The 26,939-nt window shown below is 40.7% G+C and overlaps 1 protein-coding gene and 1 long non-coding RNA gene across 6 annotated transcripts; both read left to right on the forward strand.

The window, feature by feature from the left end:
- Window positions 1-256: 256 nt before the first annotated feature.
- On the forward strand, window positions 257-5,201 carry LOC123370009. Of its 2 annotated transcripts, none has more exons than XR_006579239.1 (3): window positions 257-747; window positions 3,127-3,321; window positions 4,071-5,201. It is a non-coding gene; the product is annotated as an uncharacterized LOC123370009 (long non-coding RNA). The 2 variants fall into 2 exon arrangements; XR_006579240.1 differs by having other exon boundaries at window positions 3,127-3,230.
- Window positions 5,202-8,320: 3,119 nt separating this feature from the next.
- Window positions 8,321-26,326, forward strand: LOC123369875 (MAP3K12 binding inhibitory protein 1). 4 transcript variants are annotated; one of them, XM_045015907.1, is made up of 9 exons: window positions 8,324-8,503; window positions 13,132-13,251; window positions 14,988-15,209; window positions 15,308-15,404; window positions 16,930-16,995; window positions 19,324-19,476; window positions 21,831-21,928; window positions 25,347-25,385; window positions 25,954-26,326. In XM_045015907.1, exons 1-9 carry the CDS (start codon window positions 8,378-8,380, stop codon window positions 26,056-26,058), a joined length of 1,026 nt encoding a protein of 341 aa, XP_044871842.1. In that variant the 5' UTR covers window positions 8,324-8,377; the 3' UTR covers window positions 26,059-26,326. The 4 variants fall into 4 exon arrangements, with proteins under 4 accessions (XP_044871845.1, XP_044871843.1, XP_044871842.1 ...); XM_045015910.1 differs by lacking the exons at window positions 25,347-25,385; window positions 25,954-26,326 and adding an exon at window positions 22,258-25,340 and having other exon boundaries at window positions 8,321-8,503; XM_045015908.1 differs by lacking the exon at window positions 16,930-16,995 and having other exon boundaries at window positions 8,322-8,503.
- The last annotated feature ends 613 nt before the right edge of the window (window positions 26,327-26,939 follow it).

The following is a 26,939-nucleotide window of genomic DNA, read 5'->3' on the forward strand; positions in this document are numbered from 1 at the left end:
GGCACAGCAGTGCAGAGTGAGAGGGAGCCCAAGCTGGTGGGTCAGAGGGCTCAGTGGTACCCCAATTCCAGGTGGCACCCCGGGGAGGACCCATCACACCTGAATTGGCTGACATGGGCCAGCTGCAGGTGCTTAATTGCAAGGGAGGCATACCCCTATTGTCTTAGACAGGATTCCGCAGGTGTTTAAAGTTAGGCATACACTTAAGTACCTTGCTGAATCAGGGTTTTATGGTCTTGGTTAGAGCCATGGCTACTACTGGATGCTCAGATAGCAGTTGAGTTTAAGAGTATTTTTTTTCATTTGTGCTTGGACAAAGGAGTATGACCTTTTACTTTGGACGTGGACCTTGCTATATCCATCCTTTTTTTCACCTTGAATCTTGACTACTATAATGTTTTCTACTTGGAGTTAAATCAGACCATTCAGAATCTAAAGCTAGTGTAGGACATGCCAGCCTGCATTTTAAGCAAAGCTTCATACTGAGAACACATAACACTCGTGTTCTGTGATCTGCATGTGTGCTTCTGAGTAGAATTCAAGGTGTTTATACCTTAAAAACCTAAATAGGTCTAACTTATCTGAACGACGCCTCTCTCTCCCACTTCCATGCTGCTACAGTTGGCTGATATCCACCTGGGCTGGAACTTTTCTGATGTAAGAGAAGGAGCTGTTGGTATGGCGTGGACCCTTCAACTCTGGAATGCACTGTCTTCACAAAGCTGAACCTTTTGAACACTCTGCAAAGTACATCTTTTTTCTTGGGGACTTGGAGAAAGGGCAGGTTGAATGTTGGAAAAGATTGTATTAATATTATGTTAATTAGAAGGTACTGTATTTGTAACTCAGAGTGGTGACCAGCTGATGTACATTTTTGTATATTAATTAAATGTTGTTATGAATTTTAAACTACATACAGGCACCCAGAGCTTGGTATGAGTGCTTATCATTTTATTAATATAGATAAATAAAAAAAAATATTGCAAAGAATACAAAGTTAAAGACAGCAGTATTTGGATGAAGTCAAATACCCTAGTGTTTGTATTTGTGTTAATATTTTCACAGGTTTCTTAATGTCTCAGGGAGCCATTTCTGGGATCAAAGCCTCATAAGAGCTAATCTTATCATATTTCAGTTCCTCAATGTTGGAAAATATCAAAAGAAAACCATTCCAAATTCCTTTCTTTCCTTGGTATTTGCATTGTTCAAATATCTTATCATTTAGCCAAATTATACATATTTAAATATTTTACTTTTTCCTTGTATGCTAATCTCTCAACCCTTGTATCTATTTTTGTCACTCTTCTATGAACGCTCTCCAATTTGCAAATATATTTCTGGTAATGACATGCCCAGAACATACTTCTATATTTCAGGTATGGTCCTACCAGAGTCCTACAGTAACCCCCCTAATGAGATGGAGCTTTATATGCAGACCAGAATTGCATTGGCCAGTTTTACTGCCATATCCCATAACAAACTTATGTTTACTTTACTGTCTGCTATAACTCTTAACACTTAACTGCTTAACACTTAACTGATCATTCTTGTTAGAGTGTGTATGGTAACACCCATTGTTTCATGTTCTCTGTGTGTATATATATATCTTCCTACTGTATTTTCGACTGCATGCATCCGATGAAGTGGGCTGTAGCCCACGAAAGCTTATGCTCAAATAAATTTGTTAGTCTCTAAGCTGCCACAAGTACTCCTGTTCTTTTTGCAGATACAGACTAACATGACTGCTACTCTGAAACCTATAACTCTTACGTGTCTTTTAGAATTACTGCTTTTCAGGTTCCTTCCTTCCACAGAATATGCCTGTTTCAAACAATTTTCCTCAGTTGTATGGGCTTATACTATTGCCCAGTTTGATTTCATTTTCTTATTTTCTGTCCATGCATTATTTCTCTGTTGTAGTTTTACTGAGGGATTGGTGATTGATTGATTAATAATTGATTGAAATTGATTACTGATCAATCTTTTAGACCACAGTAATCAATAAAGGTTCATCTCCTGAGGGTTACAGCATCAGGAATATTATCTGTATCATGAGACTAAGAGACCCTACAAGCACACAAGAAACAATTGCAATTTACTACTAGTCCCTTTATTAACAAATCCACTAAACAGATAAACAATCCCACAAGTCCTGAAATACAATAGCAGATAGAGAGATAAGTGCATAGTATTTACCCTATTAATTGCATCACTCACATCTCCTGTGGGGGGACCTTGGGTGTCAGTCATCATCTTCTTCATCATCATCACCACCAGTGTTTGTCATCCTAGGATCTCCTAGTGTGTTTCTCCCTCTCCCCTCCACAACCAGGCCAGGCAACACCTTTTTATCCTTAGTTATGCTTACGCCTGCTAAGGCTCATACATATGCATAAGAGTTTCAACCCATTTTTCCTTATCCATACTTCCATACCCCACTAATTTAGGGGTGCTGCAACTCTCACTGACTATCCCTTTAGTTCCCCTCATTCTCATTAATATCTGCGTCAATGCGTTACCATAGCAACTTGAGGTTATTACAGAATCCGCCAAAATGTTACTATTGGGCACCTTGTGATATTAACTGGTACGTTGTGGCATATTTTCCAGTCTAATGCAGCATAGCTTCCAGAATATCAGCACATTTTGTACTGTAATTTTACACTTAACTGTTTCAGGATTATCTTTGGGTTACCTAGCCATGCCAACTTATTTCAGGCCTAAGGCCTTATATGGCTGAGTTTCTTACAGGCCTGGTGTTACAATATTAATTCTTATATTTCACCACTATATCTTAAATATACTTAATATCTTTTATTATTGGCTACACTGTCCTCATTCATGTTCAGAACAATTAATTATCTAGTATCTTCTTTGAATTTCAGATTCTGAATGTACGGAGAGATCCACTTATGAAACTTCAAAATAGATCCAGGCCCCTCTTAGATAATGAAAACCAAGGAGACTACCTATGTCTTTTATATTGATAGGGATACTTAATGCTTCCATGAAGGAAACAAACTGCCATCAACATGAACAATTGCTATGATCTGGTCCTTGATTAATACACATTTGACATTAACAACCTTGCAAATTACTTCACAGTCTCTTACCTCCCTTTTCTAGTGAAGACCACTGAGAAGACAGTAGCAGCCCAACTACAGCAGAGGTGGGGAAACTACGGCCTGCGGGACCATCCTACCCTGCCTTTGAGCTCCTGGACAGAGAGGGTAACCCCTAGTCCCTCCCCCGCTGTCTCCCCTCCCCTGCAGCCTCAGCGCACCTCGTGGGCAGCAAACTCCTGCCGCTCTAAGCGGCATGGTAAGGGGGCGGTGGTGGCACGTGGGCGGTGGCGAACATTTGGAGAGGGTTCCGGGGGGCACTCAGGGGGCAGGGAACAGTTGGATGGGGAGGAGGTTCTGGGACAGGGCAGTCAGGGAACCGGGGTGGGGAGGTTGGATAGGGCGTGGGAGTCCCAGGGGGCCTGTCAGGGGGTGGGGGTGTGGATAGGGGTCGGGTGGAGTCAGGGGACAGGGAGCAGCGGGTTGGATAGGAGGTGGGGTCCTGGAGGGGGGGCAGTTTGGGGCAGGAGTCCTGGGAGGGGGTGGTCAGGGAACAAGGAACAGGGCGGGTTGGATGGGTTGGGAGGTCTGAGGGGGCAGTCAGGGGGTGGAAAGTGGGAGGGGGCAGATAGGGGGCAGGGGCCAGGCTGTTTGGGGGGCACAGCCTTCCCTACCCGGCCCTGCATACAGTTTTCCACCCTGATGTGGCCCTCAAGCCAAAAAGTTTGCCCACTCCTGAACTACAGTAACACTCAATATTCTCCCTTTTTTATGGCCCAAAATTAGTTGGGCTTCACCCCTGGATATGGTAACAAAATCATTACTCCCAGTGGTTAATCATCTCGTAAAGAGAATGAGCAGAGGTTAGATGTCCACACTGGTGCTATTAGATCTATCAGCCATGTCCAATACTTTAATGGGACAGACAGAAGTACTTTACATGGGCTTTGCTCATTCTTTCCAAAGACCAAGGAGGGCTGTGTTGGACAACTGTTCTTCTTCTCCTAGGGATCTCTAGTCCACAGGAATCAGTCGCATTACTCCTTATGTTCATATACATGAAGCCGCTGTGGGAGACTATGAGATACCATAGATCAGCGTCACCACCAATATTCTTATGATATTCAGATCTACGTCTCCTTTTCTTCATTTACAGATAGAACTGTTTCGGCACTCCAAAAGCACTTGCCAGATATAAGAATAAAATGCTTGTGGACAGAGGAAATACTTTGTGTCTCTGCTAGTTAGTAAAGCTGAAAACTAAATTGAGGACATCCATCTATCAATTGCTTAAAGTGGTTCCAATCTTACTGGATACAGCTCTGTTCCCAGATAGCAACAATGGTCTGATACACCTTCTCTTATCTTCAGCTGGCCAATAAACTGCAACCTCTCTCAGAAGTGGAATTTGCTATAGTTACCCATGCTGTTGTCACTTCAAGGCTGACAAATGTAGTAAGTGCTATATCACCCTACCCTTGAAGGCCACTTGGAAACTTCAGTCACTGCATAATATTATTGCTCGTATCTTGTGCAACAGAGATGAATGAGAAAATATTATACTTGCGTTTCATACTGACTAGCAAGTCACTTTCATGTGCAATTCAAAGTGCTGTGGTTTGACGGATTTGTTTTTGTTTTTTTAATTTAGAGAGCCCCATTTTTATCCAATCACAACATTTATATATTGTCTATCCTACAGGTTTTACTGCATGAGTCTGGCACGAAAGTCCCAGTTGGCCATTCTTGGCTCTGGAATTCACTCCATATTTTTGGGCAGGCCTGCAAAATATTTTTGACACCCCTTTCCAAACTCAACTGATGTATTTTCTCTATTTGCACAGCTAGTGTTCTGTCCCTTTTTTCAAGGACATGTTTGCAGGAAAAAGCTACCAAAGTACTTTCAAAATAGAAATAATTAAAATGGAGGTTGTCCTTTGCATTTATAGTTCCTCTAAAATAGGAGGACCTCTAGAAGCAGGCTTTTCAGGACCCCACGTTGGCTCTGACCATCAGAAATCCATCTAAACCCAAGTCTAGCAACTTAGAAAGTAAGTCTATACTGCAAAGAAAAACCACAGTGCTGAGTCTCAGAGCCAGGTCAATTGACTCAGGCTTGTGCTGTGGGACTAAAAATAGTAATGTAGATATTCCCACGGTGGCTAGAGCTCAGGCTCTGAAAACCAGCAAGGGGAGAGGGCCTGAGAGTCTGCGCTCCAGCCCATGTGTGAATATCTACACTGCTATTTTTTGCCCCTGAGCCCCTCAAGCCTGAGTCAATTGAACTGGGCTCTGAGACTCAGTGTCTCAGGCTTTTCTTTGCAGTGTAGCCATACCCTTAGATCTTCATGTAAGATGCAATTTTTTGTTCAATCAACTTACAAACTGTAGGCATTGGAATCCTCCTTTGAAATTAATCTCCTGTGGAAATGGCCAGTATTTCCCTATTTCTGTTTTTTCAATGTAGTGGGCTTGGTTGCTATGCAGAGACAGAGTATTTCTTAGGAAATATTTTCACTACATAAAACGGTGTAAAGTTTTGTACAAATTCTACAGTAAGAAATGCCATAGAAATATCTGCAATAATAATAATTAATTAATTAAATTGTATTTCTATAGTACCTTTTACTCAAGAATCTCAATCTGCTTTACAGTGATTACCTCACATGGATATTGTGAGGCTAATTTAGAAAAGCATTATTATCCCCATGTTACAGATAGCAAAAACATGGGCTTGTCTTTACTGCTGAAAAACCACTGCATTTTTTACCTCAAGGTATCTAATACATGTAAGTTACCCTAAGATAAAAACATTGTAAAGACAAGGCATTTTAATTTTATCAAAAGGTAAACTCACCAATGTCAGCCTTATATCCCACTCTGGGTTTGATCTCATAGTACCTAGTCTTCAATGTGTTTTTCCTTTGGCATAGCTCTGATCCAGCTGGGGCTACTCCTTTTCCCCCCATGATTCCTCAGGACCCAAAATGATGCAAGGAAGGCCCCATTCTGAGGGAACTAGGCCTTCCCCTCACCCAGGGCCAGCTCCAACATTTTTTCCACCTCAAGCGGCAGGAAAAAAAAGAAAAAGCTGCGATAGGCAACACTTCTTCATTCTTAGGCGGCAATTTGGTGGCAGGACCTTCCCTCCGAGAGGGACTGAGGGACCTGCCACTGAATTGCCGCCGAAGAGCCAGATGTGCCACCCCTCTCCTTTGGCCACCCCAAGCACCTGCTTGCTGCATTGGTGCCTGGAGCCGGCCCTGCCCTCACCTCCAGCCATGTAGACTCAGGGAAGAGGAAAAACTCCAGCATGGCACCAGCCCAGGGACCAGAGACTGAAGCCAGCAGAAGCACCTCTTGAAGTCCTGGGAATATGGGTGAGCAGAAACCCACCCACAGCTGAAGGCCCCTCCCTTAGCTACTGAACCCAGGGCTCAAATAATTATGGGGGACAACTAATGAGAAAACAGGAACAGGAATGAGGGGTACAGGGACATAAGCCAGGAGCCAGAAGGGAACACCAAGCAGAGAACCCCAGACAGTGGCCACTGTTTCTCAAAGTGTTTGGGGACCAAGTGGACACAACCAGAGGAAGACAGCAGGAGCAACTGTAGAAGCAATTTCAGCAGAGAACTCTGGACACAGATGACACCATCAGTTCTTACTCTAGACATTTTTCTCTCTCTCTTAATTTCAGACTCATTCGTACTGCCCTCCATCCTCTCTTCTCCCCATCTTTCTTTCATTCTCCCCCTCACCTCTCAATGTCCCTTCTCTCTTCCTTTGTTTTCCTTTCAGTTAATTCCTTCCTGCCTTCCCTCCTTACCTACTCCTGTCCTATAAGCCTCAGCCAAAAACTATAACAAAAAAACCAACCAAGCAACAGCTACAAAAATGTGTACGTAACATGTTGTTTACAAAGCATCATTTTGTTCAATCTGCTTGTATGTTATATCCCTTTGTCTCACTTTATATCTGGCTTGTCTATTCAGATCTTTAGGACATTAATCAGCTCTTAGCTGTGTTTCAACTGTGCTTAGCAAAACGAATCCCCATTCTTAACTGTGGTCTCTAGACAACATTACTGTAATATAAATAAAATAAAAAGAAGATATGGGTATGCTAGGTTTTGCTATGATGAAGTGTATGTGCATGCTTGCAAGGCACTTATGTGCAATGGTATAGCTCTGGCAATACCTTGTATAGGTGGCTGAAACTGCAGCACAGGGTGAGGCTGCTACAGGGTGAAAGGGTGGGCGAGAGTGAAGCAGGGTCAGTGCAAGTGGGCCAGGCTGTGGTGGAGCAGGACTAGCTGGGCAAAGCTTTGAGGGAATGAGAATGAAGCTACACTGAGTGAGTCATGGTGGAGCGCAGGATTATTTATATTGAAACTCAGTAGCACATGAAGCTGACCTCCGCAGCCAGCCTGTGGCAAGTCACTGCTCTCAGCCATCTTCCCAAAATAATGAAGTTACTGAGTCCAAGCTATTGTGTCTTTGAAAGAAGCAGGTGAAGAAAGCGGGGATGGGTGCGACACTGCTCTACAGTAAAGAAAGGTGGCGGGCATAGGTTAGATCAGGCAGCTGCTCCAAACAAAAAGTTAAAGCTGGATCTACCGATCCCAAATTGTACCGTCAAAACTGAGCCAATCCAGCCATTCCTACTGAACCCACAAACCTGGAACCCAAAACATCCCAGCACAACAACTCCACAAAAACAACGTTGCCCACATTGTCTATTTTGTCACAAGTCTCGCAATACTTTGGCATTTTCTAAAAGGCCCCAGGTTATTACCCCGGAGCTCATCTTTCATTTAAAAAACCAGGTCCCTAACCCGTGTGGCTGCAGAGGCAAGACTGAGAGGGTGACCGGGCAATGCTTCAACACTCAAAGCCAAGGCCCCCTCACGTACTGGATCGCGATTTTAAAGCCAGTCTCATGGTGCCGGCTGGGGCCTGATTGACTCAGGGGGGTTGAACCCGCTGGGTGGCAAAGCCAGAGCCCGCACCAGTCCCGGGGTAGGCAGGGGCCAAGCACTGTCCGGCACCGCTCCGTGCCGGGGATGGGCTCTGCCAGCGGGCCCCGCCCTGCTTCGACAGAACCCCCCCGACTCGGCCGGGGCTCAGCAGCCCCCGCTACCCAGCGCAGGCCCGGCCCGGAGCGGAGTCGAGGATTGGCCCCTCCACCCGTCAGTCGGACCAGTGGGCGGGGACAGACCCGGCTCTTCGCCGCGCTGAGGCCACCCGCGCGCCTCGTCATCTCAGAGCGACGGCGGAGGCGTGGTCCCGGCCCCGGCAGCCTGGCCGGGGATCATGGCCGCCGTGGGGGAGTCCAGCCAGCGTCAGCCCGATGCCCACACGCCGGAGACTCTCGCCGCCCCGGCCGCCCGGGAGGTGCTGAGCGGCGCCCTGCGCTCCCTGCCCAGGCTGACGGGGCAGGTCAGTGGGGGCAGAGCGGTGGGCGGGCGGCGAGACCCTGCAGCAATAGCTGCGTAGGGCAGGGGGTGGTGCGAGTCCCTGCTGGCAGGGGCAGGGGAGGTGGGCCCTGCTTGGGGCGGAGCAGCAGCGTTACAGGCAGGGGAACATGGTGGCGGGGAACCCCTCAGGATGGGGGGACGACAGCCGCTGTCCAGGGAGAGGGGATGAAAGTAGTAACCAAGGGCAGCAGGGGGTGTTCCTGGGGGGGCCGCGGAAGATGGGACAGTTTGCGTTTATTTGGTGAGAAATCGACTTGGAATTCATAATCCAGTAAAGGCTCCCTTATTTGGGGGGAGATCCTTTCATCTGGGATTGCTTTCATGGTCGTTTAGTACCTGCTATTACCAAGGATCAAATATCTTGCTGCTGCTTGAGTGACGGATGGTGTACAGACTCTCATTACTACTTTGTTTCATATTAACAGCAAAGTAACCGTGTTGCTGTTAACTGTGGCTTTAAAAAAAGTGACTATTGCCTGTGAAATATATGTCTAAATTTATGAATTTATTTACGAATGAAATATTTTCCTATGACAAAGTGTGTAGATTGTATCACACACAACAGGTTAGTATGAATGTTGTCCACAAACCATTAAGTAGTCCATTATAACTTGGGGGGGGGGAAATCGGGACACTTGAAGTTAGAATTACTTAGACTTTTGGCTTGGCTCTGCTGTTGTGGGGCATGAGCAAGTTTCTTTGAGCCATATTTTAGAAGTGGCTTCAGTTTTGGGGTGCTTAAGATTAAAAATCTAGAGCCTGTTTTTAGAGGTGAAGAGAACCCATTGTCATTAAGTGGTGATATTACAGGAGTGCTCAGAGGCTGTGATCAAAATCAGGGTCCACAGGCAGACACAGTCCTTGCCTCAAATTGTTTACAATCCCAAAAAAATCCTAATCCTGTGAGCTCATGAGTACCCCTATTGAAATCAGTGGAACTTCTCAAATTTGTGAAGTTAAACCATGCACAAGTGTTTAGGGCCTAAGATTAGAAGCTACATCTGAAGGGTGAGTGAGAGGGAGAGAAATATATACAACTTCAAATATTTTCTTAATCTTTTTGTAAAGTAGATATCTACTTTCCCCAACTATTCCTCAGTCTAGCCATTAAACATTATCTAACATTTTTTGATATTGGCAAAACCAAGTCTCCTCTCTTGCCATTTCAAGTGAGTGCTGTAGCTACTGTACACCTTTAATAATCAAACGATAGTTATCGAAGCACTCAGATATTGAGGCACCCAAAATAAAGAGTCTGAAAACTTGGGCCTTAACCTTTATGTATCAGTTTTTTCCATCTGTGACAACACTGGCCTCTCTCTCTAATAGGAATGCTGTGTGGATTGGTCGATGTTTATATAGTGTTTAGAGGTGGTAACGTGTTAAGTATTAGGTGCATCAGGCTAGCGTTACACAAAAGCTTCCTTTTGTATTGTGGACAGCATTTTCCATAATTCTTCACTGATCACAGCAACTGAGTGGGTGAAGAAAAAAATTACAGTAACATGCATATAGCATTGGTCATAGAACATAAAGAGCACTGTTCCTTTTGTGCTTCTCAACACTGCAGAAATGTCAACCTTGTATATAAATAACAGGAGCTGGCACATATACATAATGTAAACTAGGTACTTGATGCTAAAGAGGACACACCCTATGTAACAGCTTAAATCCTTGCACTTAATGTTGTTTTTAAAATGGTTAATCTCTGTCCCTTATTCAGTACTTCACTGGTTACCCAAAGCTTGGCTACTTATAGGGCTGCATTTTAGATTCTGGGCCTAGTAGCACATGGGTAGTAAGGTCCATGTGCTATTTCGTAGAATTTAATGACAGTGGTTTGCTTCCACAACAGGGGTATCTTGTCTAAAAATTGCTAGTCTGTTGATGTTGTTTCGAGCTATAGGGATATCCATTGTGATGGAGTGACTTAAAGTCACTGTCGACTGCGACAAAATAGATGTCAGCCAATGCTAGTGTAGTAGTTGCAGAAACTACAAGATTTCAGTCTATCACAGTCCTTACAAGTATTGTTAAGGCAAGAGGAAGCATTACTATGACAGATTAATTTGCTTATTCAGTATTTATTAGTGTAGTAATACATACAAAAAGTGTAAATAGGTGAAGATAGGGGTTAGTCTTTACTGGTGACTAAAGCATGACTATGAATAAAAGAACCCAGCCTTTTCACTTACTATTTTTAACTGTTTATCCCTAAATTATTCCCATTCAGAAATCTTTCTAAGTTTCTGCACTTTGAACTGCCTAAATAGGAGCCCCAAAATATCAAGTGAAGCATACAACTGTTGCTGTGACTATTTGAAAAGAGGGATTGTTGAGGAGTACTCATTTTAATGTATAATATGTGGTATATGTACTCCCACTGACTGTTAGTAGATACTATAAGTAACAATATCCAAAATGTGTACTGTATACTTTTTTTATGGAAACATTTTGCACAAACTGTGTGTATGCATGTATGCCTGATTAGCACCATAGATGTAGGTAAATAATCTCATCAGCTAAATAAAACGTACATTGTTTCACTTTCTTAAGAAAATAAAATGTTCAAAATGAGCGTGCTTACCAAAACATGAATTTTCCTGATACGGTATGTGCAGGTTAAATACCAAAAAGAATAAAACCTTGCTTTAAATATATCTTAAAATACTTGATATATCATATCTAGCTGAACCAAAAGATGGAAAGCTTGAACCTGTTGTGACTTTGTTGTTAGTTTTTAGAATTTTGATGCTGAGTAAGAAGAAAAATACAGACTCATTATTTCACTAGTTTCTCTGCCTCTCTAAGAATTGGTGAGTCCCCCATCTCCTTTCCCATGTATTGGCTTGTTGTCTGATCTTGCACATTTACTCAAGCAGAACAGGAATGGGAATGCTGCCTGCTTAATGATGCAGGATCAGGTTCATATTTTGTTTAGATATAACACTGTTATTGTGGTTCTTGTTTTCACTGCAGATATGTAAAGTAGTTTAATATTTGACTGCTTTGCCTCCTAATGTATTGCTAGCATTCTATTTACTTTATTCACATTTGATTCTCCCTATGTATGTTGTGCTTTAGATGTATTTTTGTTTATTTTAATCTTCAATTGTCAGCCCTTTAAAAAATTTATCTTTAAATCCTCAAGAACTAAATGTGTGTTCTGTTTTCTTACCCACATTTGATGCCATTAGCTGGCCCCTACTTTTTTTTTTTTTTTTGGGCGAGGGGGCCGGGAGGATATGTTAAAGATATTGTGCTTCAGGCATGCAAACTCAATCATCTGTCTAGCTGTGGTCTAATTTTCTTTTTAAAAACTGGGAGCTTGCACTATTTGTGAGCATCATATTGATCAAGCAGCACAAGTATGTGAATGAATTAGGAATTCTGGACCTGATTCTGAGTGTCACTGAGTCATGTAACCCCTGTTGATTTAAATAGCAATTATGCTTAAGTATAGAGCTCATTATTCACTTTTGGGGAGTCTTTTAATGCCTTATTTGGTTGGAAAACAACCTATTTGGCTTTGGTGGGAGTTGCCAAGTGCTTGCTATTTCTCAGGATTAGGCCCTGTGAGAATAACAAGTTTTATTGAAACAAAAATAGAGGTGGAAATGAAGAGCATGCATGTATTTCATTAGTGATTATTAACAAAAAGTGTAGCGTAAAATGAAATTTTTATAAACATGCACATTGATTAGAGGTTTAATAGATGCACGATCAACGCAGTTTCTAAAAGCTAACTTCAATATGTGCATAATCTGTAAATTGAACATCATTGTTTTCGCTAAGGAGTACAATCTCAGGGCATTTGTTTATCTAGTATGAGTTTGCAATGGTTCAGTTACATAGAAAGTTAAACTTTGATTTTGAATTAGATTTCATGGGGTGGAGAAGGTCCTGCTGCACAGTCTGCATTTTGCTTAACCTGGGGTTTGGTAAAGATTATTTATTTATGTAGGCTTCTTGCAAAAGAAAATGTAATTTAAATTCTTTTTAGACTAAAACCTGATCTGGAAGTATGGTTAGTGCCCAGACTTCTCAGCACACCTCAGAATCAAGGCCATAGTTTATTTAAACATACTGGTAAACAAACACATTGTACCTATTTTTGTTCCACTGTTTGCAAAGCAATAATCTCTATGAAACAAGCATATTGGCGACTTGGTCTTGTCACTAGCTATGCTGTCAAACCAGCTAAAATAAAAGCAAACTACAGTAATAAGAAACAAAATATTTTATTGTAACAGTTGATAGAAGCTGATTTGATAGACTGACTTAACTCTTGACAGAGATTAAAAGGCTAAATTAATGGAATAAAAATGGCATTAACTAAAGAGTATTTTTAAAAAAAAAATCAGACTTCATGCAAACATACACAGTGATTTATTTGAGGAAGTGTCAGTTACAATTGAAGTTTCAATGCAAGACTAACATTTTTAAACCATTCTTCTTCTTCTCATATAAAAATGCAGTCAACAGGCTGAGAATTTGTTACCCCATAGAAGTCCCATATACTTCTATGACCTTCTGTAATACAGCATAATGATGTAATTTTTGTAATGATGCTTGTTTGCCCTTTTGAAGCTTAACCTTGGAGATGATGTGGTGAAAATTGTAATCGATTGGAGCAAGCTTCAAAGTACTTTGGCACTCCAGCCTACATTGCTCTTTAGTGCACTTCAGCAACATATTTTATATTTGCAGGTAAATATTTTATTGTACACTTAAATGCTGATCTCTTTGGTCAAGTTTAAAGTAGCTAGATTATATACACTGCATAATTTCATTTGTTTTGATTTAGTATTGAAGTATTTAACTTGAGAAGCATGCAAATATATTATACATTTGGGATTCCACTACACTTTATAGGTTCTCAAACCTGTTATCTTACAGAGTTGTCAGAACAGTTGTGGGAATAGCCTGCGAGGACACTATGGGTAAGCAGATTGAACAAATGCAGCCCCATTGATTTCTAGACTTGCATTGTAAATTCAATACATTTCCATCTATGGTGGGTTATAATTAAGCAATAAGACACGGCAGGTGTGTGTCATGCTATGATAATGATTCCATGCCTTGGGTGAGTTTTGAGGCTCATGGAGTGCTTTCAGTGGTTCAAGAAGTGGCATTATCCCAGCATGACACATCCTGGAGTGTCTTACTGCAATTAAACATATTTTCAGCATAGGTTTTAACAAGAAAGTAATTTCTTTGACATGTCTCATTTTGCCAAGTAGCCAGTCACTGCATTTTTCTTAACTATTTGAAACTTTTTGGCCCTATCAGAAGTAGCAACTACACTATAATTTAGTTGTGATTATTATTTTTTTTATTGGTTGGTTTTGGTTGTTTTGGACAGTCAATAGCTAAACAGAATTGAGCCCTTGCCGCTTCGTGGTCTGACATCTGAAGAAGGTGGTGATTTGAATACATTTCAATTTTTCGTTTTATCTGTTCAGTGAATGATTCCAAGTGTATTGTATTTGGGGGGAACGGGGTAAAATTGGAGGAACTTGTTAACTTGCTAGTCTACAGGATAAAAAAGGGCCTTTGTTTTACACATCAAGAGTCTTTAATATGACAAACCAAAAAAGACAAAATGCAAGATTAAAAGCAAGTAAAAATTACTTGCAGTCTCCTTGAATTTAGACATTCTAATTTCATTCCTTTTCAGGAAACTAAACTGGTAGAAATTGTCCTGCTATAAGTAATAGTTAATCCTAGTTTTGTAGGGAGAAAAGAAGCTATAACATTCAGGGAAGACTTAAGAGTGTGTGTGTGTGTGTGTGTGTGTGTTGGGGGGGTGGGGGAAAGACATGTAGTACAACTTATTTTTTTGATAGGCTTTTGTTTTTACATCTTGTGCAGGAACATCCAGTAGAATGATAAGCATTTATTTTGCTGCTACGGCTACCAGTGCTTTCTCTCATTTAACTTTGTAATATAAGTAGATAATCAGCCATATCAAGGAAAGCATGATTGTTCAGCATAACACCTATATATTTCGTGTCTGTGTTGTCTCATACACTTTGGGCAACTGCAGTTTCAAGTGGAGAATCTCTAGTGATGTAGTGATAAAGTAAGGGCTTTACAGAGTGAGAGCATTGGCTCTCCTGTTAAGGAGGAAAAATACTAAGCCTAGTGTTCTGAGTAGGCATCTGAATGACATGTTAATTAAGTGTCATTGGTGGCGAAGGCTGAAGCTTTGATTTGCTTTATAACAGATGAGCAGCAGACAGATTTGCTTAGACATTTTGGATTTTTTCAATTTCTCATATACAAACATGTAACAGACTGGTCATAAGGGCATAAAATTTGGAAGTACTATATTTTTAGTTTTTTATTGGTGTCTCAAGTTATTTTAACCAGTCTGTTTTAGAAATTGTAATGAGAAGCGTGTTGCCATTTTGAACCCAACCATATATCCTTTTTTGTTTCAGCCTCTTTTAGAAAAACTCCAGTCAATGATTAAAGAGGACAATATAGTCCCTGTTGAAGATGCAGATAAAACAGAAGGCAAGAAGTTGGATACAAATTCAAAGTTATCTGATAGTATCTCACAGATAGAAGAAAAATATACAAGTTATGATTCAGGAGATCTGAAAGAGGCTCCTATTAATTTTGACTCAGAGGTGGTCCAGATAAAAGCTGGAAAAGCAGAAGTAAGTGACCATCTTGCCTAGATTTGAGAAATGCCCTTTCTTTCACTTTGAATTACAACAATGAAATAGATACATGTCACCATGTTTATTACCTGCAGATTGACAGGAGGATATCAGCCTTCATTGAGAGGAAACAAGCTGAGATCAATGAAAATAATGTCAGGGAATTTTGCAATGTTATTGATTGTAATCAAGGTAATTATCCAACCAGAGTTTAATCTTCCTAGCAATTGAAACATTTTTGTTTTAAAATGCCATTTATATTTAAAAAACAAACAACTTCATTTTTAAAATGAAGACCATTTGTACGTGTGATGTGGAAATTATTGGATAGACAAAATGCAGAGATTACTCTCCCAGTACTAGTCTTGTCTTTCTAAGTTTCATGGAGTCCCTACTGATGAAGAGGAGCCGTTGTAATATTTTAAAAACTGCAGAGTCTATAATCAGATGCCCTCATTAATGGAGATACTTACTTTGGAAGGTTATTGTAATTGTTGACTTTAAAAAGGAACACTAAATTAAGTTAATGCAGGAGAATTGCAGTGCAAATAATGTCTTACCAATTGTATATTGAAAGTCTAAACTTAGAGAAGTGTAATGTTAGTTTGATTAAAAGAGAATATATTTCATTGTAACTTATTTAAATTACTAGAGGGTTGAATTAAAAGAAAAAATGTGAAGCGTCTTAAGTCAAGTTGTTTGTTTTTTAAATGTGTCCTCCTTAATGATAATATCCAGAGTAAAACAATTATAGAAGTGTTTTGAAGAGACTTATTTATAAATAAGGCGTAAAATACCACAGTTTTCCTATGTCCGCTAGTATCCTCCCAGTATCTGTTTACCCTAATATCACCTAAGTAATTGTTTTGCATGCTATGTTTTAAATCTCAAAGATCACTGTTTTATAATTTCATAAGTGTTGGAATGAAAAGAACATTCTAAAAAGTTAGACTAACATTCAGAAACGTTAAAGGTTAGACTGTTTAAGAGGTGCTAGATAATAAAATGCCACTTTTTAAAGTTATATTAAGTAAGCTTACATGCAGAAGAGCTGATTCTAGAACTTCTCTATGCTCATTTTATTATAAAACATTAATATAGCTCTAAATACATGGACAAGAATAAAATACAAATGCTAGAATATGAAAGGAAATGAGAGATGGGCTCTGTTCTTAGCGGGGGGGTGGGTGCTAAAATTTTACAAGCTACAATACTACTACTATTAATAATAATGACAAGCCACAAGACATAAATATAGATAAGGGAAAGTGGAACAAGATGCTATACTCTACACTAAGAAGGATTCATGGAAGAAACTAGCTTTAAGGAGGGACTTGAAGAGGGAGAAGGGTTTATGGGCAGAAAGACAGAAAACCAAACCTAAAGTAGGGGTGGAAAGAAAAGGAAGCAATGAGTAGAAGATATGGAGAAACAAATGGACCAAGGAGATGAGGACAGTTAGAACACAAGTAGATTGGAACAGGTTATGGTTCTAATCCTGCAAATGTTTACACATGTGAATAATTTTATACAGGTGAGTAGTCCCATTGAACTCAATTGGTCCACATGTGTATAAGTGTTCACAGGACTGGGGCCTAGGCAGGAGGAAGAGGAATTTAAATTTGGTGTGCCAAAAGCCAAAAAGCCAGTGGTCAGAGCATTTTAATTTACAAATATGCACTCAGGGTCTCTCTTTTTTAAAAAAAAATTTCCTTAGAGAACAGCTGTGCCAGAACAGATGCAGTTTTCACACCTTATCCTGGATTTAAGAGTCATGTAAAGGGTAAGCAGTAATCTGTGTACTTTGTCTTCAAAATATATTTGCCACAATGAACGCTGTCCAGGTGGGACAATGCCAGATCAAATGTGGCTCAACTGAAATGTGTACATTGTCGTATAGAACATTAAAAATATCATGGAAACGTTTATATTGACTTTCAGTCTAATAAAACCAGTTTTGAATCATTCCCCCTGCAAAGTTTCCACCCCAAAGCCAGCAGCATGGTGCTAGTGCATGAGAACCTAAAGGTGTGTTTTACCAGAAGCAAAAATAAACTAGTGTGTCTTCATTGTCTGAGATGAAAGATTTTTAAAAAAACATAAAAACCAAAAATCCCAGTTTTTAGGTGAAAAATGTAAGAATTATTTGCATTTAACATTCTAAATTCGTTTTAGCAATATAGCTAAGGAATTGTTTTTTCTAAAAATTGTGAATGTGTCCCTCTAATCAAAATAGTTGCACTGAAGGGGGAGGCAAGCCCAGCTTAAGTTATAATTACAGAATTATTGTACTGCAAGGCTTTACATTTTCTTCATCACAGAGATTGCTCAGCTATTAAATGCTCCTTCACTTGCTGCTGATCTGCATTGCCAGATAAGAAAAGAGACTGCTCCAGCCATCCTGAATGGAAGGTGTTGATCACTTCTCCTTCCCCACTCAGTTCATTGGCCAATGTTGTGGGAGGTCTTAAGCCCTTGCCATCTCCTTCCAGTACTGTTCTGATAATGGAGAGGGTACAGCAGCATGGCATGGGAGGGGACAACCCAGCGAGCAAGATTCTCCCCAAAAAAAATCTCAAAAGGGGGGGAAAACTGGGGAAAAATAGGAAAAAAAGGTGTATAAAATAATCCTTATACTCTGTCTATTTAGGGAATTATAGGGCCCCCATCACTGTAGTATCTGAATACCTCAGTCTTTAATTCTCCCACCACCACAGGAGGTAGAGAAGTACTGCTGTCCAGGCACAAAGAGGCTAAGTGCTTTGCCAAAAGTCACACAGGAAGTCTGGAAGAGCAGCGAATTGACCCAAGATCTCCCAAGTGCTGAAATTAAGTGTGCAAAAATGTGCCTGATCAGTGCTGTCCAGGCACATGTATTTCAAATAAGTTGTACAACAATAGAAGTATCCCCCTCCTGAAAATTGAAAGTCTACCTGTGCTGCCCACTCAATCACCCTTTTAGGAAAAGTCTAGGATAATACAGTGGATTAGCGTCATAGCATGTTGCAAAGCTTAACCATTTTCTGTTGTGCCAGGAGGAAGATAGAAGTGAGGCCCAGAGTTAAGGTCCCTTCTTTTGTTAGTTGAAGTGTCTTGACTTCAGCACAGTATCGAAGAGGTTGCCCAGACCCATACTGTTCAGACCTTTTGATAGGTCAAAACCAGCACATTTATTTGCACCTGGAAAAGAATTGGAAACAAAGACAATGCAGACTCTGGAGCACAAGTGTAACATGCTCTCTGCTTGTAATGCTCAGTAAGCTACAGCAACATGCTGCACCATCTGAAGTTTCCTGAATGGTGTTCGGATACAGCACAGTGCAGTAAGACCACCCAGAAGAATGGATAATGTTATTTGTGGACTTTGACACAAAGATTGGTCAAGAGATTTTGACTTGGTTGGAAAAAAGCATGTTTGGCCACAGCTATCTGAGCATCCAGAAGCAGCAAAGGATCCAACCAGACTTCCAAGTTGCAAACCCAAATAACAAAACATTTGAGAACTCCCTTGCTAATATTTCTGCCAATTCTTGTAGTTGTTTCTCCTCCGATATTCTACTTGTTAACATAGTGGAGTTGTAATGCAGCCCATAATGTTAGGTCATGGCTTTTTCTCGACTTTTCTTCCCACTCACACTAGCTCTAGCCAGTCATTAATTTAGATTGGATGTTTTTTGTTTTTCAGCTACTAATCTAACTATTGCTGTTATTGAGATTAGCAGCTAAAAGACAAATAAAACTTGACTCAAAACATTCTTGAGTGTTTGCCACATGGAAGTGTGAAGAGAAATTGCCCTTTGCCTCAGATAAAGAGAAATTATAGCTTTGAGTTGTTTTTATCCATACCTAATTTTTTAGTTAGACATACTTTAAGAAATGCATTTTATTGAACCTCTAGTCTTCAATGTCTTTGGGACTTTCATCACATTAAAAGTTGTAGTAAAGTTAGTTTGGTTATCACAGTGAAGTTAGTAAAACTACTGTCCTAAAAAAAATTATTTTTGATTAAAAACATTTTTATTACATTATTACTGAAATGAAATAGTTCTTGATATGAGAAGAACTGACTACGTGTGCCTATGTGGTAATCGTGTAACCTCTTTTAACCTAGTTTCTAGAGTTGTGAATACCTATGGTCCCCAGACTAGATCTGAAGGAACACACGGGTCCAGTCATAAAGCAAGTATCCTGCTTCGTGACTGTGGAAACCAAGCAGTAGAGGAAAGACTGCAAAACATTGAAGCTCATTTACGGTTACAAACAGGTTTGTACCTTATGCTTTAATTGTGTGATTAAGATATATTAGTGATTACAGTACAATCGAATAGTTCAGTTAGGCAAGGTTTCAAGTTCAGTCTATGACTATGGATTGCATGCTTTTCAGCACATCTCTGTAGTAGTAGGTGGCAGAATTTTCTCTATAAGGGTCAGGCCAGCTGAAACACTGCAAGGTGAGGTAAGCTGTCTCAGTCTCAACTCAGTTCCTATCCATCTCCGCTCAACTCCTGGCCAAGTCAACAGCCCTGAGAAAAGCCTCAAGTTCATCTTTCTCCTCTCTTAGCAACTGCACAGGAAATCTCCAGGTGTCACAGTGTGACCTGCTTTAGACACCCACTCCCTGCTTCTTGTTTCAGAGGAGTAAAAGGGGGGCGGGGATTTTTGCAGGGTTGTTCAGAGTCAGAGTAGCTCTCTCCTACCACTGCTGCCCTTCTACTGCCACTGCAGTAAAAGACAGCAGCACTAGGAGGAGTGAGAGGGGAGCAGTTTTAAATAACAGCTGCTGAGCAGAGAGCAGCCTTGAAGGAAGAAAGCTTTATTCCCTGCCAAAGCTTTCCCAGCCATAAGGGGAAACAGGGAGAAAAACTGTTTGAAACCCTGACCAGGACTTGCTATGACATTTTGTGACTGGCTTTCCAAATACGGTCTGTGTGTGCTCCAAAAGTAGAGAAGAAAATTAAAGCTCAGCCACAGCTCTAATGCTTATTTCAATACTGCCTTGGCAAGGGTTGGGCTAGATTCTTTAATGGAATCAAATCAGAGCTGGAAATGATGTAAGGTAAAGATGTGGATGGGCAGCCAATAGAGGGAATAAAAGCATGGTGGGGCCACGTTAGTTACTACTTTGAAAAAAACAGATTAAATATGTCTCCAGTGTACCACACTCATGTTTACCTTTCATCCTGAAAGCTGCCGCTGGGCTAAATACTTAATCCAATTTATAGATTGCCATGTACTATAAGATCTGCCTCATCACGTTGCATGTTTTTGAATGGTCAGTTCTGTTTAGTACATGGACAAGACAGCTGAGTCATAGGCCAAAATGCTGTTTCCTGGGATTTTACCACAGCAGGCTGTCTTTTTCAAACCCTTCATCTCTCCTGACCTTGCTCCTCCACAATATACCTTCTCCCCACAATGAACTGGGCAACTGTTGTCAGGACACCTGTTCTTTCACTTCTAGCGGTGAATTCCCTCCAATGCAGTTCTAGATATCTATAGTTGGACCCATAGGTGTCCGGTCACCACCTGCTCTCTGCCGATGGCCGTTAGCTGCATCCTGTTTGAAGTGGTGATGCTTGGTGCACTACCACATGGATTGTAGGTTTCCATATAATCAGTAGAATGGTGATGCACGAGGCATCTGCTAATGTCTAGTTGCACATGGGCAGCTATCAGAAGGAACAGAAGATTAGTGAATAGAGTAAAATACATGCTACTAACTAATGCCTTTTAAAATTTACCAGTATTAAGTCTCCTGTAGCCTACTGTGTGGGTTTTTTTTTTTTTAATCCTAGATGCAACATGCATGAAGAGGGACTTAAGTTTCTTTTAGGGTTAATTTTTTTTCAAAATCATTGCTGTTCTAAGCTATAAAGGGTTTTAGAACTAAAGTAGGTCTCAAAATCCATTTGTCCAACCACCACTAGTGTTTAAGTCATCAATTTCTGCAGAACTTACATTCACTAAAAAACAATTTCTAGCCCTGGGGATTGGAAAGATAACTTTCACGTGTCATCGGATAGTTTTGTTTTTTTTTCCCCCCCCCGGAGTCTGCAGACAATTCCAGAACCTCTGCACACTAGTCAGTATGACTGCTGCCTTTCAAAACACTACTAGCTTCAGTTTAATGTTCCTGCATTTTTGTGAAGCAATGAGATGGAGACAGGGACTAGAGTTACTGAGGCACCAACCTCCTCTTCCCTCCTCCCCCCCACCCCCCCAAAAAAAATCCACATAGGAGAAGGGTAAAGAAGCTGAGACTCCTTCTTTGCAGCTGCAGAATGGAAAGTGGCAAATCTTACCCCTCCCACTAGGTAGAGAGGATGAAATTTTAAATTCACCAGACACTGGAGGCTTGAATGAGCTTCCACGCAGAGCCCAGGAACAGCACCTTAGTAGAAACTCCAGCAACATTCCCTCTCCTGGCAATTGAATAGGGGTTGGCTTCTCATCAGACCATATTGGTTACCTTTCCCCCTATTTCCCCACCCACCTTTTTCATCTCATCTTCTGGCTAGTAGGTGAATTATTCAAGCCCTACTATGAAGTTTAAGCTTATAGTAATGTTAATTATTCAGATAGTTTCCTGACTCTTCCTATTTGGATTGTTACATCAAGGTGGTCCAGTACCTAGAGATATTTATCAGAGAATTAAAAAGCTTGAAGATAAGATTCTTGAGTTGGAAGGAATGTCCCCTGAATATTTTCTATCTGTGGTAAGTAATTCTCTCTAACTTCCATTATTCAGCACACCTAAATGTGTTTGGGGCTTTTTGTTTTCTTAAATCTTTGATACAGGAAATAGATCTTATGAAGTTATATTGGTAGGTACTATTTTGATAGTTGCATGAACACTTTTTTCCATAGAAATATTAAATTTCTAAACTACAAAAACTTAAATTGAGCAAAAGTATGACTTTCATTCTGGTGACTGTCTTGCTTTTATACACAATATGATTACATTTTCATGGCCATAGAGAATTAGTGTTAAGAACTGGTGTGAGGAACAGCACTATTGCCAACTCACTATTTTTTTTTTTGCAAGTGACAGGATTTCAGGAGATGCTGGGACTCCTTTCTTAATGACACAAGACGTTCCAGCACCCTTGCAGAGCCAATCCCTTCTAATTGCTGTTCTCACAGGAGGGGAAAGGGGAGGAGAGAGCAAAGAGCCATGCAGCTCAAGGTGGTTCCACTGTCTCCAGTGAGAAAGATGGACAGGATGATACTTCTATTCCTCTCCCTCCCCTTCTGCAGCACTGAGCTTGGAATAAGGGGGGAATGGGGACCCCACTGCACCTCCCCCAATCTGGGAGGGGGAGAGAGGACCCTGCTGCAGCTTCCCCAAGCCTGGGAGAGGGGTGTGAAGAATCCTAGGAGCAGCAGAAGTGAGGCTAATGTGGGGAGCTGAACTGAGGGGGACTGATTAATGGTAGGGGGCCTGACAGGAGCTGAAGTGATGTTGGGAGACAGAATTAATTACTGGGCAAGTTATGGGGAGATGGGGGTGAGATCTTTTGTAGCAGGGGCCAAAATCACCTTTCCCAATGAATTTGGGAGTGTTGGCAAAACTAATTATCTCTCACAGTGGGAATTGGCAGGGGGAGGCTCAAAATAGACTGAAAAAACAATATAATCTTTGTCTGAAAAATGACTATCATTTTCGAGCTCTTGAAATTGGCAATACTGGAATAGGGAAGGGATGACAGACAGTAGCATGGGAAGATAGATAAATTGCTTGGAGATTAGCCATTTTGTGTCATTCAATGCTTTTTTTAAGCTAGTCTCTTCAGATCAAGTTCTGTCAGTAAGTGTATATTTGTCTCTGTGAAATATGGAAAATTAGCAAACAAATGTAATGCTTCCCCCAGCACAACAGTGCATAGTTAAGTAAAAAGAGTATATAGGTGCATCAAAGACTCTTCTATTTTTGCACTATATGAAAGGCTTAAACCACAGTGAGAAACAGTAGAACTGGCTTCACAAAAAACTAGCACATGCACAGACTGAAACTGGAAAAGATGTTTCTCTAATGCCCAGTTTGAAATTGATTAGCTTCAAGTTGACTGTCTTTATAAATACATAGAACTGCTATTGAGAGGGATTCAAAACTTCATGTAATATAGGCCTTTTCAACAAGTGTCTGATTCTGGGATCCAGTTCTTTAGTTTAACTCATATTTGAAGTTCCTAGCCAGTAAAACACACATTTGGGCTGCACATTAAACTTTCAATTTTAATTTATCTTTTTACCCCCCTAGGGGGCTTCAGCTTCCCATTGGAAATGTAGGAGAGAGCAATCTGCTTAGGGTAGAAGCTACAGAGGATGGAGGCAAGTGGCTCAAAAGTGCCCTGCCTGAAGGCTCCCTTCTTTAGGAAAGGGAATCCAGGCCACTGAGGAGGTTTGTAGAGGCAGAAATCCTGCATTTCAGAAGGGGGCAAGGGACATTTGCAGGGGACTGAGAAGAAGTAGATACCCAACAAGGCCATCTGCCCTGTTTAAGGGGGAACATAAGAATGGCCATACTGGTTCAGACCCGAGGTCTGTCCAGACCCACATCCTGTCTTCCAAAAGTACCAATGTCAGGTGTTTAGGAAGGAAAGACCACAACAGATAATCAAGTGATTCATCCCATTGCCATTCCCAGCTTTTGGCAAACAGAGGTTTGGGATACCATCCCTGCCCATCCTGACTAATAGCCATTGATGGACCTATCCTCTCTGAACTTATCTAGTTCTTTTTTTGAACTCTGTTATAGTCTTGGCCTTCAACATCCTCTGGCAAGGAGTTCCACAGGTTGTCTGTCAGAGAGAGAAGAGGCCTAGGATTCAGCTGTTACCCTGGAGCACTGAGGGAGCTGCTGATGGGGTTGAGAGTGAGGGTGTACTGAGTGGACAAAGGAGGGAATCCTGCCTTGGCTGTTACTACCTGTTAATTACCTTGGGAAAATGTTTGTTCTTCAGTTCTCCTGCTCTCCCTCCTGTGTCACTAAAATGGACTGGCCCTCTCCCCTGGATTTTCACTTCCTGACTGAATCTCTCTCCTAATGACACCAGCAGAAGAGGGAGCCTTCTGGTAGAAAGAGTAAAACAGCAATACTTTAAATTTTAAATGCAGCCCTACGTTTTTACTTGGATTTCTCTGTGCTGTACATGGAGCTACACTTTGAGACTATTTGGAAATTAAAGGTAGTGCAGGAGGGAGCTTTCTGCTTAACATGTTGAGTTTCCCCACACAAAGTGCTTTGGGATCTTCTTTGGGTACCAATAGGTGTTTGGGTGGAATTTACCGTAGCAGTGGTACAGCTAGTGTAGGTCAGTGCCTAGACTGCCAGCAGTATATTGGTACTGTGTCTGCATGAATGTTTGCACCATTGATACTAGCAGTGGTGAGAAACACTAGCATGGACAAGGCATCCACTAAATATCAAACTACCCTATTATCTCTAAAGGCGGCCTTCATTTAGGATATGATTCGGGTATACAGGCTGTGCAGCTTAAAGAAGTTTGAGCAGTTTCTGGCTGTTCTCTGAAAAAGCAGTAGGTTGTTTGATTTTTGCCTGGGATTTCTCCCACCCCTAAAATTCGCTTAATTTTAGAGGATTTCTTGGTATGTATGGAATGGTCAGTGTTCCCTTCGGTGCTCTGAAGAGTTACTCCTGTATCAGTGATAAAATAGAGCTTGTAGCTTCTAGACTTCGGGGGGAGGGATAGCTCAGTGGGTTGAGCATTGGCCTGCTAACCCCAGGGTTGTGAGTTCAATTCTTGAGGGGGCGATTTAGGGATCTGGGGCAAAAATCTATCTGGGGATTGGTCCTGCTTTGAGCAGGGGGTTGGACTAGATGACCTTCTGAGGTCCCTTCCAACCCTGATATTCTATGATTAAGGAATCCTCTGTGGATGCTATATTAATAGTGGTGGATTAGCTACTGGGCCAATAGGGCCCCAGAAAAATGGGCACCACCATCCCACTCATCAGCTGGAGCACCAGGCAGGAAGGACAAGACCCCAGGGTATGGGGAAAAGCAGGTGGAAGGGGTAGGGAAGGCCCCCCCACTTGCTCTAGCCTAGGATCTCACAACACCGTAATCTGCCTCTATATATTAAGTCTGTGGTTAATCTTTATTCCCTCTAGAATTTTTCTGGCAAAAGGAGGAAGGTCCAACCACCCCATGTAAGTGCCATTAACTTTTACTTACCTTAATTTATGAAATGCTTATAACTACAGAGTAGTTCCACATTTTACTACAGTATTGTCAAAGTGCACAGCCAGCGTAATTGCTTTCTATATGTAGTTAGCTATACGTTGGGTTACAGAGTTCCCTTCAAATACCAGTTTTTCAGCTGTGTGGTTATACCTACATTTCAGTGCACAAATTTTAAAAATATTTTAGTAGAAAATCTGTCGAGCAGTAGTGTGCAGTTATTTTTGAGAAGTCAGATACTGACCCTAAACTTTATCTGGTTTTCATCAATTGTTAAAGTAGTTAATCATTGTTTGTTCTGTTGCTGAAGAGTCAAATATTCAGCCTTTTTTTGTTCCTGCTAAATTGAGGTAGTTACAAGATCTCTGTAGGTAACTCTTCAGTTGTTAAATTTCTGAATGTACAGTATTTTCATCTTAGCACTGAAACATCAGTGTTTCAATATGGAATGACGACTCCTGTAGTAAAATGTGAAGCTGTGCTTGAACATGTGTGGCAATTCAATGTGTAAATTATTGGGATTTTTTTTCAAAACAGAAATATTCACTGGCTGAACTTGATGAGAAGATCAATGCACTTAAACAAGCATTACTGAGAAAAACAAATGAAGCAAAGTCCAAGGAGGTTGATGAATTTGTTTGATGAAATTTCCTAAATCTCATCTCATTTCAAATCTTAGACTTATGAGTACTCTTCACCCAGGATGAGTTTAGTAATGAAAATAAAGCTTACACTAACTCTTGTTTGGATGTTTTTGGAAACTTGCTTTTAATTTTGTAACAGTATTGGCCAAAAAATGTATATCAGGTTCCTTAGGTTGTTTTTTTTAAAAATGATGAATGCATTGAAAGTAGCATTCTAAAAATCTATTCCCTTCTGTTGTAAAGGAGGATCTACATTATTCAGCTGTGAAAAACTGCTTTAATTTAACTGTGCAAAATCTGTATTTCATCTGTGCTTTTCTGGATCAGAGGGAAAAATCTTTTGAATAATGATATTCAAAAGGACTACCTTAACTAAGATGTCAGTGTTCGTATAAGTAACAAGTAATTTTGTGAAATAAAATACTTAATATGTGAGTGAATTTCTGTCATCTTAGAAAAAGAAATCGGGTATCACAAAATCAAGAGAATGCACAGGAAGAGCAAATTGTGTTGGTAAATGTCATTTTCTCCCAGGCTTCAAAAATACATACACCCATAATACATCACTAGACAAAGATGTGATTAGACAAATCATACACAGGTGTATAGAGGCAGACTGCACCCACTTTTCAATAGCCCTGTAAAGACTGACCAGTGTTAGCTAACTAGGATTTAAACACTTAAAAAAATTTCTACAGGAGGTGTTATCCCATGAGCTAATTTTTTTAAATGCTACTTAATGAATTTTTAACTATTCCCTAATCTAGACCAGGCCACTCATTTAATAAGCTTATTAAATGTATGAAGTCAGTGAGAGGAGATGAATGTAGGGCCTTGTCTACACAGAACAGTTTTGAGTTTTTTTAGTAACTTAAATTG

The sequence above is a fragment of the Mauremys mutica genome, chromosome 4, assembly GCF_020497125.1.
Source record: "Mauremys mutica isolate MM-2020 ecotype Southern chromosome 4, ASM2049712v1, whole genome shotgun sequence".
Lineage (NCBI taxonomy): Eukaryota > Metazoa > Chordata > Testudines > Geoemydidae > Mauremys > Mauremys mutica.